The sequence below is a fragment of the Poecile atricapillus genome, chromosome 1, assembly GCF_030490865.1.
Source record: "Poecile atricapillus isolate bPoeAtr1 chromosome 1, bPoeAtr1.hap1, whole genome shotgun sequence".
NCBI lineage: Eukaryota > Metazoa > Chordata > Aves > Passeriformes > Paridae > Poecile > Poecile atricapillus.
Genome location: NC_081249.1, coordinates 99,392,805 through 99,405,146, shown reverse-complemented (window position 1 = coordinate 99,405,146; position 12,342 = coordinate 99,392,805). Strand labels below are relative to the sequence as shown.

Genomic DNA, 12,342 nt, shown 5'->3' with positions numbered 1-12,342 from the left:
TTTATCAGTCAAATTTATGCAATCATGCAAATATAACTAAACATTGGAAGAAATCAACATTTGTTAGGTTGCAAAATGAGATGCATTCACAGAAACAAAGCATAATTCAGTATTCTCCTTTTATCTTCATGCTGTAAGCAGCAGGCAGCTCAAAGTTAGGATCAGCTGCATACCAGCACCACGAGGCTTCACAACCAACCTGCCTCCACTACAGGCACACCTACACGTTGGGCAGGCACAATCTGTTGTTTAAGGAATTTTTAACTGCTCAGACATCTATTCACGCAACATGCACTTAAAAAATATTGGACTCCCTGTAAGATCCAGCACTTAACTAAAATCTCCCACAAGCAAAGATTTGTATCAGTTAAGTCTAACCAGATACAAGAGCTAAAATGTTTGTTGTTGCATTGGCTTTACTACAGAGCTCCACTGCTTTGCAGCAAACCAGTAAACTTAACAATGTTAACAGCCATACCATTGAGAAAAATACTGAAAAAATCCATAAAGCCATATCATCAAAGAAAAATATTCCAAAGGAGTTACTGCAGAATCACAAAATCCAGATATACCACCACAAAATTATTGTGCGGGTAGAACTAAAGGTGAAAGCTGTTATTAAAAGTGGCACTGTCAAGTATGTAAAAAACACATTAGTATTTTATGAAAATGATCCCATTACATTTTTCTTTTATTTTTCTTTTTTTAATATTCTTTCTTCTTTCTCTTTTTTTTTTTCCCCCCTTTTTAAAGACTTGACATTAGCATGTCAAGATACATTTATTGTGTAGAAACATGCCAAAGTAGGAAGCCCAAGTCTGTCTACCTTGTCATTGTCGCCCACAGAGCTGCAAAGATTTCTAAATTTTCTGCTCTACTTGTGTGGCTATGAGCAAAGAAGCAAAAAATTAGGCCTGTGCAAAGCTATAGGTCTGCAGATATTAGCATAAGTCAGAAATTTTGTTGTGACAGGTTGTTTGACAGCAGGAAAAAAAGAATTTTTTAAATTCTTTCATTATTTAACAATTATTTAAAAGTTTTTCAAGAGTCTAGGAACTACTTGACAGTGCTGATGCAACTGGTACTTTTGCAAAAACATCACATGAGAAATACAGCCAGGGAAGGGGATATTTTCATACCTTTTCTGTTTTTTCCTGAATTTGACAAGAAAAAGAGTGAAAAACAAACAAAAAAGGCAGACTGCTTTGAAAGGTTTCTAGACTGTTTGTACAAATATCCCTTTGCTTGCAGCATACTGGTTTTTTTTAATGCAAAGCTTAGAAAGGACACAAATAATCATCTTGCTGGTTCCTAAGTTCTCTGTGCCAACACCTTTGCTCCCAGTGCTGTGTCTGGTCTTACACCGTAATTCCCAGATAACCATTCCTTCCTCCCTTCTGGAGTCCATCCTGAAGTCAGTGGGACTGCATTGGCCAACTCTCCCTCCTTGCTCCTGCCTGTCCTTGTGCAAGCTTCTGGCACCAGGCACTCCCTGGCAGCTCCAAGCATCCACCTGCACAGGGTGAGGCCTCGAGAGCGTACCAAATAGCGGCTTCTTCATTCTGTTTTTGCATTTGGTTTGGTCGCAAAGGCATGTCCACAGCAGGTGAATTTACACAGTCTTTCAAAAATACCTCATGAATAGCTGCTAAGAAATACCCTTTTCCACTAAGGATTTATATAACAAATATGTGTCCTCTTAAACATTTAAGTTGCCCTTAACTCAGGCTACAATTACTGACAGTAACAGTTTTGTTCAATAACAATTCTTGAACTCGTATGACTGACTGCACACAGATTGGTAATCATGGAACAAAGACTATTTAGTACTTAAAAATCCATGAAAATATTTATTACTGCATCCAGCCTAAAATTTATTCATAGATATTGCTTGCTCCTCCGTAAGGAAAATGAGAATGAAATCCATGTTCAAACACAAGAGGCTGTTCTTAATTTCCTGATCTGGCTTTTAACTTCTCTTTCTTTCTCAGCTCAAAACCTTCTTGGACTGAAGTAAGAAAAACTGGAGAAAGCATATTAGAGAAAACTCATTTCAGACCATGACCAGTTTATTGGTAACACTCAGATAACATTTTTAAACCAGCTGAGCTGCTACTGCTTCCAGCCAGCCTTGAATATAGTGATTTTCAGATATACATGCACACACCAGAACATCTGGTCTAGAACTTTGCTCAAAGCTGTCAAGTCCAAAGGAGCATAGGAAGCTACTAACATCCTGGAACACATCATCCTCTCTGGATAGCAGTGTGTGGGGCACTGCTTGATAGCCATTGCTCCAGACTGAGCAGAAGTGGCATTTACCACATGAGACCCTGGCTCTCCACTGAACCCAGCTGCAGCTCTATGCCCAAGGTATCAGGAAGCCCATGTCGTTTGCAATAGATCACCTTGGACACAGAAAACTGATGGAGTGAAAAACCTGTCAGGTGGGGAAAGAAACACAAGGAAGGCAAGCGCTGACTCACTACACATGACAGGTAGACAGCACTTTTTATCTATTTATCACCTTATTTAGATGAACAACTAACTTTTGGAGCAGGAAGATTAGAGAGCTTGTATTCATCAGTATAATCAGTCTCTGTACATTTATGAAGTTCCACTGATTTGTTGGTAAATCTTCTGAAAATACTCACTCTGAAAAGGCAAACCTGATCTATCTCAAGAATGCTTTTACAATCAATAAGCTGTATTTATTATAATATAAACATTTATCAATGAGTGATGGAATAAAAAAAACATCTCCAAGGATGTCCACTGACATTACATCTGGTTTGGTTTTCAAAGGTGTCTGATGAAATTAACCATAGTTACTCACACTCAAGTCCTGCTGATTTTAGTTCAAGACAAGTAAGATTTCATCATTTTAATGGACAATGATATTCCATTTCAGTGGTCCTCTGTGGTGCACTGAAGCAGTACATCATGTTCAGAACATTACCCAAATCTCACTGTTCCACAGAAATGCACTTTCTTTACTTTTGACTTGAAGAAAGTTTGTTTTCCTTCCGTGTGCTGAATATGGGTGTGAAGTGTGAGGGAAAAACAGAAATCCCACCAAGTTCAACTCGGTCCTTTCCCTGCTCAAACCACAAAGGGACTTGTATTAAGGCTTTATCTGTAAGGCTGAACGAAAGGTGCTTGAAGACTGTTTCTCTGGCCCTTCTGTATAGCTGTATAGAAATACTCCGGGATCTGACTCCAGCCACCTGACTTGGATATTCCTGTTCTTGCTGAGTGCTGCACTGCAGTGCAGAAAGAGCCCTGCAAACACTTTTGTGGTGTGTATCCCAGACAAAGGAGCTTTCCCCAGCTGAGAAACATGGCACTTCAGTGCAAAGCAGTTACACTCTCCAAGTTCCTTCAACAGCAATAAATTCAAGGAGCTTGAGGCTGAACAGAAAGGGAATAAACCCTTTAGTAACTACTAAGAGAGGCCACAAATGATCCTTGTGTTCCCATATCCTTCCTGTTAATGACATTTTGAAAATCCTGTGACAGTTCAAATAAAGCACCTGTCAGCAGCACTGTTTCCCTTTGGCAAAGCTGGTGTTTCAGAAAAGGACATTTAGGACTGTCCTCTTTCTCAGTACAAATTAATCCCTTAAGGCTCTATTCATAATTTTCTATTTCCATTCAAACTGCTGGATCTTTCAAAAAATAACAGCCAACTAGTATGACAAGCAGTATAGCACATGCTTCCTCTATAACATATGAAAAGCGCTATGCCAACTGCCCCAATTAATACATCTTCTTCCCTGCCTCTTCTTTGTCAGGCCATAATTGGAGTTTGACTCATGAGTTTCTCTCTTTCTCACTCTTAAGACAAGAAATCTGACCCTGCTCTTAGATCGTCTTAATTGCATACTGACAAAAAATTAAACACTGATTTATTTTTAAAACCTTTGTCTGTGTTAGGTTTGGTAACACTTTAAAGTTGTGTTTAGGTCACACACTAACACTCTTTGCAACTGTTTTACAGAAATAGTTCTAATTTTAAATACTTGATCTCTTGTCAAAGTTTAGCCAAAACATCCCTATTGGTTTTCAGACTGAAATAACATCACAATGATGAGTCTGAACATAATTGTCAGCTATTCCACCTTTGCACACACATTACATCAAAGACACTTTCCAAACTGAGCATGAAGCTCCTTTTGTGCTGTACCTGAAACATCTAAAGGTAAGCCGGCTACAGCACTGCAGGTTTGTGTAAGGCCTGCTGCATAGCTAAAGCTCAAAACCAACAAATCACAACTGGATCAGCTCTATAAAGGGGCTGTAGTAAGTCATGATCCTTTTCCAGCTTGCTGGTTCCATCCCTGCATTGAGTCATCTTGGAGCACATGACTGAGCTCAGTCAGTGCTTTGACCTTTAACAGCTGCAAGCTCTGACAAGGCCTGTAAAACAAGGGGATGGATCTAGCTCAGATCAGGCCCAGTTAGTGCAGTTCTGCACAAGGACCTGATATTGTACTGATATTGGTAATGGGGATGCAGATGCTGGAAAGAAAATAAACTGACAGATGGCACTGAGGAGTGCCTCCTTTTGAAGATGGGACACATGAATAATACATCTCATTGAAGCAGCAAATATGTTTATCGACTCAAGTCAACAAACAACAGACACAAGGTCATGTTTCAGTGGCATAGCTTGTTTTGGATCCAGAATTGCTGTGTCCCTATTAAAAAACACAGCCATCTATCAATAACAGAACAGCTCTCTCCCTTCCTATTTTGTAGCCCAAATATCTAAGACCACTTATAATAGCACAGTCAGAGCTTCTCAAAGTTCTCTGGGGAATTTATCCAGGCAAAAATATGTGCCTGTGAGAAACAATTTTTAAGGTCCCAACATAAAAAAAAAAGAGAATAAAATGAAAGAACATGTAATATATTGCCTCAAAATCACTCACATAAATTACCCAGTGAACACAAGCTGTATTTTCAATACACTTTTCTTGTTTACTGGATTATATTTGGTAACCATGTACTAAACAACTACACATGCACCTACATCATAATATTAACCTCTTATTTTGCCAATATCAAATTTAGAGCTTGCTCTTGTCACCGGGAAGTAAAGTTTTATGTTGAAGACCTGTTGATTATAGCAACAGAAGTAAGTTTTTTTCAGGCTTATTTCTGAAAAACTGAACACTGATTTTAAACAGAAATGAAACAATGAAAAGGTCTTACCTTTGTGCATCCTTCTTGACTCCGACTCTTTGGTCATGGTTGCTAGGCAGTGAGGAAGTACGCTGCCACAGCTGTTGCTCTGTCCTAATGGTAAATGCCCCTGCAGGAAATTTTGTAAATATGTGCTTAAAACTGAATTTCAAGACTTTTTTTTACCAACAAAGGCAAAATAATGTGCTTTGTCACAGATATTAATGTCATGCTATATCAATCACCCATCGACATTTCAATTGTGTAAAGTCTCTATTAGGCCAAAATGTTTTTCAAAGTAGTACCTCCACCTTCCTGCTGTTTGCTGATTTACCACAAATAAAGAGTACTTCCACCTCATACCTAACTTTATCTTTACAATTTAGATGTATTCAGTAGGAAAAAAAACTACAAATTGTGTCTCTAGAATCAACTTAAACCAGCCCAAAAATACAATCCTTCAGCCAGAAATCGTGTATTTATGATTAATGTACTACAGCACAGCCTTTCCAGAGGTCAGAAGAATGGCTGGAACTACAAGTTTCATATACATTGCTATTTGTTAATAAACCTCAAGTAATTTCAAAGTCAACTTTGGGGTGTTACATAACGCTTAGGGTGCTACCCAGCCTTCCCTCTAGCCCAATAGAGGATTTCCTGCAGGGGCTGGGAGGCTGTGAGTAGCAGCAGCCACGTACTTTGTTGGTGATGTTGCGTCCCAGCGTGGCGCTGTTGAAGTGGGGAGACACAGATGGGGTTGTCTTCTTGCGGGGCAAGGTGTCGCTCAGGTACGTGCACTCCCTGTGCTGCTTCTTGCGCTCCTCCAGGTTTCTGAAATGCTTCACGGGGAATTTGTTAGTTTTGACAAAAGGAATCGATGCACTTGCTCAGTTATGCTCTCTATGGAAAATACTGATAGTCTGGAAAGAACAAAATCTAACGTACAGAGCACCTCCTGCTTCACAGTGCTCTCCATATCACATTAAAGTCATACTGATTTAAAAAATGCATTCAATTCATGTGAACATTTTATGTACATGTCCCTGTACCTTTCCTTTTGTTTTAAACATTCAAGTCTAGTGTACAAGTGGAACCCAATTACAAAAGGAAATTTTTCCTTAAAAGTTACTCTAATGAATTGCTGGCTTAAAACCACTACAGCTTTTGAAAGGCATTGTTCAAATGCATATGAAAAATTAATTTAGGATTTCACATGTACATTATTGGTGCAAGTCCTCTGACAGTTACAATGGCTCCTGAATATTAATATTTGCCTCTGCAATGTAAGGTGAATTATTTTTCAGAAACATTCTATAATACATTATGTTGATTTTTAAATGAGCAGTGCCTTTAAGTGCAACACTCTGCAAGAACAATCAACTTACAATCTATCACTCTAAAGTCCTCACACGTAAATCAACTTTGTGGCCACCACAACAAAAGCAAACAAAACAAAATAATCCCAAGTTATCAGCTTTGAATCTGTTACCTGTTGTTGCCTGCGGTGTTTCTTAGCTGGCAGAGGTGGAGGTGTATCAGATAAAGGAATAGGATCTACATGAGTAGCCATGACCTCAGGCCAATGGACTGATGGAAGTTGAGCAATAGAGCGAGGAGAAAGAGAGTGAGGAAACACAAATCCAGAACAGAGAGGTGATCTTAGCTTTATAGAAAAAAGAGAAATTACACACAGAGTTTTCTTTCTGGAATTTCTCAAAAGATACGGCACATAAAAGCTGCAGTTTTAGCACTGTGTTTGTTGGAGTGTTTAGCAGAAAAGGAGGTGTACTCTACTGCAATTCTCAAGGCATACTGAGCAACCAGAAGCAGCACACAGATGCCAAATTCTAAACCAGTTTCTGCCTTATTGCAATGCAGAAGTACGTGGCTTTACAATTATTAGTTTACTCTGTTCCTTTAAAAGGGGATTTATTCAAAATTTCACGAAGAATGAGGAAAAGAAAGTAAGCTAGAAAACAGACTGGACAGACTCCATGGAACAGCTAAGATAGGTAGAAGCTATTAATCTCCCATAACTATTCAAGATATACTTCTACCACCTTACAGGGGGGGAAGAAAAAGAAGCTACAAAACATACAAAATGAACACCTGAACACCACTAATCAAGTTGTCATAAGCTTGTCCACAGACCGTTTCCCAAAGGTGCATTACATTATAGTGTTTGGCAGGCAAAGTTTGTCACTTAGTGCTGCTTGGGTCATAAGAATTCAGGGTTTTTGGCCTTCAGAGTCCCATCTACCTCATGAAAGATACTTTACAGCTGGAGCAGTCCTTCGGCTTTACTATTGACTTGTTATCTGACTTGGTAACTGGCAGAGGGCAGTTTGCTTTAGGGTCAGTTTGTTACACGCTGAATTACCAAAAAATAAAAAAATAAAGAAAATAAAAAGGCAGCCATGAAAGAACAATGCAAACAAAGGGAAATGTCTCTCAAACAAACCTCTTTATTTTGTGGCTGGCTCGTCAGCACAGCCGTGGAAGGCTCAGTGGCAACTGCTTCAACATCTGAGGGGGTCTGAGTGGAAGGGGATATATTCGTGGAATTGCCATACAGCTCACTAATTTCACTTACACTGATATAGCCCTAAAAGGAGGAATTCAGAAGTTAAAAGGAGCAAAAGCCAAAAGACATGCAAGAGTATTAATATATCCAGTACAATGAAAGTTAGTTTAGGGTGATTCAGCCAAATATTTCTTATCATTGAAATACTTAATCATAAATAAAGTAAAATTAGCACCAAGATTTTCAAATGTTAAATACTTGGATTCTGAAAGTTGTTCTTAATTTAATTACAAAAACATGTAAGCAAAGTGCAAATGTACATTAAGTGTCCAAAAGATTTTACTAAAATGAAAATACCCTTTAGAAATTATGTAGCTCTTTCTCAGGAAAGCAGATTGGATGAAAAGGAAGAATAAATCTTATCCTGAGATCTTAATTTATTTTTTTTTGTCCCTGATTAAATAACCTGATTTGTTTCTTGCCTAACTATTAGGCTAATTTGAGAAAATCAAATGACTAACAGAACTGGAAAGAACTTCTATAAGGACAAGCCATTCCCATAAATTACAATAATACATCTTCCATTTGCATTGTCTGTAAGACACTTCTGACTTTTGATTGTTATCAGAAGAACCAGGTAAGATGCTGTAAGTTCTGTTAGCCCTGCAGCCATTACAATTTGCCTTTTTTTTTTTATTTTTTATTAAGCAGTCATACAGAAAGTGATGGACTGAGGGACAGCAGGAACATCAGTGTGCTTCTGCCTGCTGAGAAGATTTATGCAAGCAGATTTAAGATATAACAGCAAAATGTAGTTACTGCATGTATTTTGGTGTTAAATGCACAAATGTTTTTTAAAAAGTAAAATATGGATTCTTATCCACTGTGCATAGGTTATCAGGCTGTAGAAAATCAAATGTCCTAATTTCTTATCCATAGAAAACAAGGCTATGCAAAAGGAAGAGTAAATCACTGTTGAAGCAATGTCATAAAGATGAGCTAGAAATATTTTTAAATCAAGGTGTAAAGCTGCTTTCACACTGGCAGTGTGTGGCAAGGACTGTGCTTCTATTACTGCACCAAGAGAGTGACATACCACTGTGCACACTTCAGCAATTCCGTAAGAAAAGCCACAGACTGCTACAGTATTTCTTCTTTTTAGAAATGCCTAAATTTACCAATGATCATAGAAGACAACTTGAAAAGAAATACCAACATTACTGTCTATTAGCATAATTTTCAATGTATGATATCATGCAGATATATTTCAAGCAGATAAGACAATTCTGGAAAATTATGTATCATACAATGAACAAAGCACTCTACAAATGGGAGGCAAATCTTAACTCTCATATTATTTGATGACCCATTAATTGAGGAAACTGGCTAAGATACTAAAGTTTATCTCTCAAAACATGTGACAACAGTACAGTAAAATAGAATCCAGTAAGAAATAACATAAAACTTGCTTAACCATCTTGTAATAGCAGTTTATCAATAACCAAAACTCAGCAATTCTGTAATGCAATATTGTGTTAATATTAAAGATACAAACACTTTCACCTTTATATGAAGAACATTCAGTTCTGACTCACAGTGACAATGAGGATTTAGAAGGGGAATAAAAACCTAAGCAAGGAACAAATGACTGTGCTGTGCACTAGCTCAGGCCCCTGTTACATTTAAATAAATAAATGGTTTTAAGTCAGATTAGTCATCCAAATAATTTTTTCAATGCTGAACTTTTAAACAGCATTGATTTTCCTTGCTTATTTAAGTACTGGGATAAGCATCCTGCTTCTTTATGTGAGGCAGTGTCACTCTCTTGCTGTGCAGTCTGTGAGTCAGCTCACAAGGGATGGCAGAGGGTTACAAATGTGTGCTTTGGTGAAGAGGGCTGGCAAACACTGACCCATGGACTTGACTGATACACAAGCAACCCTATGTTGTGCCAGCAGTCTCTGTAAATCTGTCTTTGGTGACTGATTTGTGAAGGTGCCAGGACAGTCAGAGAAGAATTAAACTGGACCAAGACAAACATGACATCTGGCAAAGGTATTTCTTTTGTAGGACAGTCTATGGAAACACTGAGGATGAAACAGATAACCCTTGCTGTTCTTTCTCTTATCTGCCTTGAAGCAAGTCCTGACTGACTTCACTGTGGTGATCGGAATGACACCACTGAATAATCCATTTCATTAAAAAGAGTGTAGCCTCACTTAATGTAGTTGCATTTTCAAGTATGTGAGTAAACAAGTCATGAAGTGTATGTGGAGAAAACCAAGCAGATAGCACTCACTCTCTAGTGAAAGAATGGGCACATCCATCTCAAAAGGAAAAATATGAAGCTTAGACTTGCCAGATGTCCTGGTGGGAGGTCAGATGTTCAGGTCAGAACACAACTCTGGACATTTAAAGTCTACACAATCAAGGAAGGGTGCTTAATCCCACTGGTGTGTTAAACTGCACACTAGGAACTTGGAGATCAGACAAGCAAGATCCCAGTTCCCAGGTGCTGAAAGGATATGTGGTTGCCTTAGACTTTGGGAGCCCAGCCTCCCAGAGTGACACCTACATCATTAGATGTGGCAGACCTTGCTCAGGGCTTTGATACAAGCAGATCCAGCAAGTCCAGTCAGTACTCTTAAGCAGAAGTTAATGAAGCAGCCATAGATGTCTGTCACTATATTTTAAATGCTAAATTTTCTGCTTCCTCTAACTGTTTAAAAAAGTGAAATAAGCATCTCAATATGTATCTTAGAACCACAATAGCTTGAAGTCTTCAAATTAATACTTTTTAAAAAGAACAAAATGTACATTTGTGATTCTTTAGCAAAGAGTCCTAGAATAAGGGAGGGGAGGCAATGATAAAATCTACAGTGCAAAGCTAAGACCAAATTGTATTCATACTTGAACAGTTATTCTGTTCTCATTCTTCTTCAATGAGGTTTGTCTATTTTGAGAAACTTAAGACATACACACAGAGTCCACACACATAAAAACAATAATTTCTCCACAGCAAGAGATTAAAGCGATACCAGCTCCATTTGGAAGAATGTCAAGAGAAGCTATTTTTGCTCACTAGTAAATTTAGACTTCTATGAATAACTTTAAAAAATGGTATGAAATTACATTGTAAAGATTTGATGACTAGGACTTCACTAAATCCTACATACTGAAGCGCTTTTCTATGAAGCATTATTAAAAATTAGTTATGGTAACGTCAAAAGCAGAGAAACTCTACCTCTTTCAGACTATTGGGACTGACAGGAAATCCCTTTCCTCCGGAAAGTGTGGAGTATTTCTTTTCCAGATTACAGAGATTTTCTTTTTCCTGTTAAAACCAGACATTTTATATTAAATACCATCAGCCATGTAGTGAAAATAAATGTTAGTAATTTCCTTATCTGTGTGAAGAACTACTGGAACAGAAGACTGAAACTGCGCAGCAGAGCTTCAGCTTCATCCTTTTAGAACAGAACTGAACAAAAAATGGAGATACAGAACAAAAAGAAAATGAAAGACTTTATCTAACAGCCACAGCCAAACCAAGTCAGTGCTCCTTCAGCATTTTGAAAATGATGATTCTGCCTACTGAACTAAACATGGTTTCTCTCATGATTAAAAGCAGAACATAAAACACACATGAAGGGCTCATGCCAGCTTCTTATTAACCAGATGTTGGCTGCTGTGAAGTAGCTCATCTCATGGCCTCGCAGGAGCTATTACAGGCCAAAAATCTGAGCACTCTGTGCACAGTCCCAGTAGCCACACAGGGAGCACAAGCCTCCAGCTTCAGCACGTGGGTCCTGTGATTATCCACTGCCAGTAATGTTTTCTCTGAAGAATATCTGCTGATTGACTGCAAAAGATTTCCTTTTCTTTTAAAGTTGAATGTCTGTCACATTATTACCAACTTGCTATCTTCTGCACAACTGACGTTTTTCTTGTGCTCCACATTTTTTTACTCTATAAAATGCTTTTACTCTATAAAATGTTTGATAAGACAAAAAATACTTACCCTTTGCAGCATCATTATTAAGTTGTTTTTCTCTTTTACAAAATGATCTTGTTCTCTTTGTGCTTGTTGGACAATATGATTGGCTTGTTTTTTGAGAGCAGAAATCTTTTCCTAATATAAGAAAATCACAATTGACATGATTTTTCTTTAAATCTCAAGGCAACCTACAGCAAAGATCCTATTCATGAAAGTTCACTTATTCATATGCATGACTAAGCAGCTGGAAAATAAGTTTTTACAAGACAGCTCACTGCTCTGAAGGAGATAATTAAATAAGAATTAGACAGTAAAGAGAAAACTTACTCAAGAGACAAAAGAATAATTGCATATATTCTTTGATAATACAGTGTCAAGCATCCGTATACTAAACAGAACTGGTTTAGAGATGCAACCTCTGATTTCTGAAAAAAGTGTTATTTAATTGATTGAGATAGGACCTTTATAACTGATTTTTAAAATGACTGTGTTTTCTTAATTTGGTGTTCTACTATTATTTTAACAAAACCATTTAACAGAAAAATCAATAACAAGCCTAAAATAACTGTAGTTTTGTCCAGAGTACAAATCTCTTTTCTTAAAGAGGGGGAAAAAAAAAATCTCTGGTACTTTT

General features: G+C 37.7%; 1 protein-coding gene across 5 annotated transcripts in view; it reads right to left on the bottom strand.

Annotated features, from left to right (window-relative positions):
• PHLDB2 (pleckstrin homology like domain family B member 2) overlaps positions 1-12,342 on the bottom strand; it is a 65,859-nt gene that overhangs the window by 12,452 nt on the left and 41,065 nt on the right. For 2 of the 5 annotated variants that reach the window (XM_058846386.1, XM_058846396.1), the window contains 6 exons: positions 11,733-11,843; positions 10,956-11,045; positions 7,649-7,792; positions 6,677-6,850; positions 5,886-6,026; positions 5,218-5,317 (listed from right to left, as the gene is read on the bottom strand). In XM_058846386.1, the coding sequence (XP_058702369.1) occupies positions 5,218-5,317; positions 5,886-6,026; positions 6,677-6,850; positions 7,649-7,792; positions 10,956-11,045; positions 11,733-11,843 (760 nt within the window). The remainder of the gene's footprint in view (positions 1-5,217; positions 5,318-5,885; positions 6,027-6,676; positions 6,851-7,648; positions 7,793-10,955; positions 11,046-11,732; positions 11,844-12,342) is intronic. The other 3 variants (XM_058846404.1, XM_058846409.1, XM_058846410.1) reach the window with 2 other exon arrangements.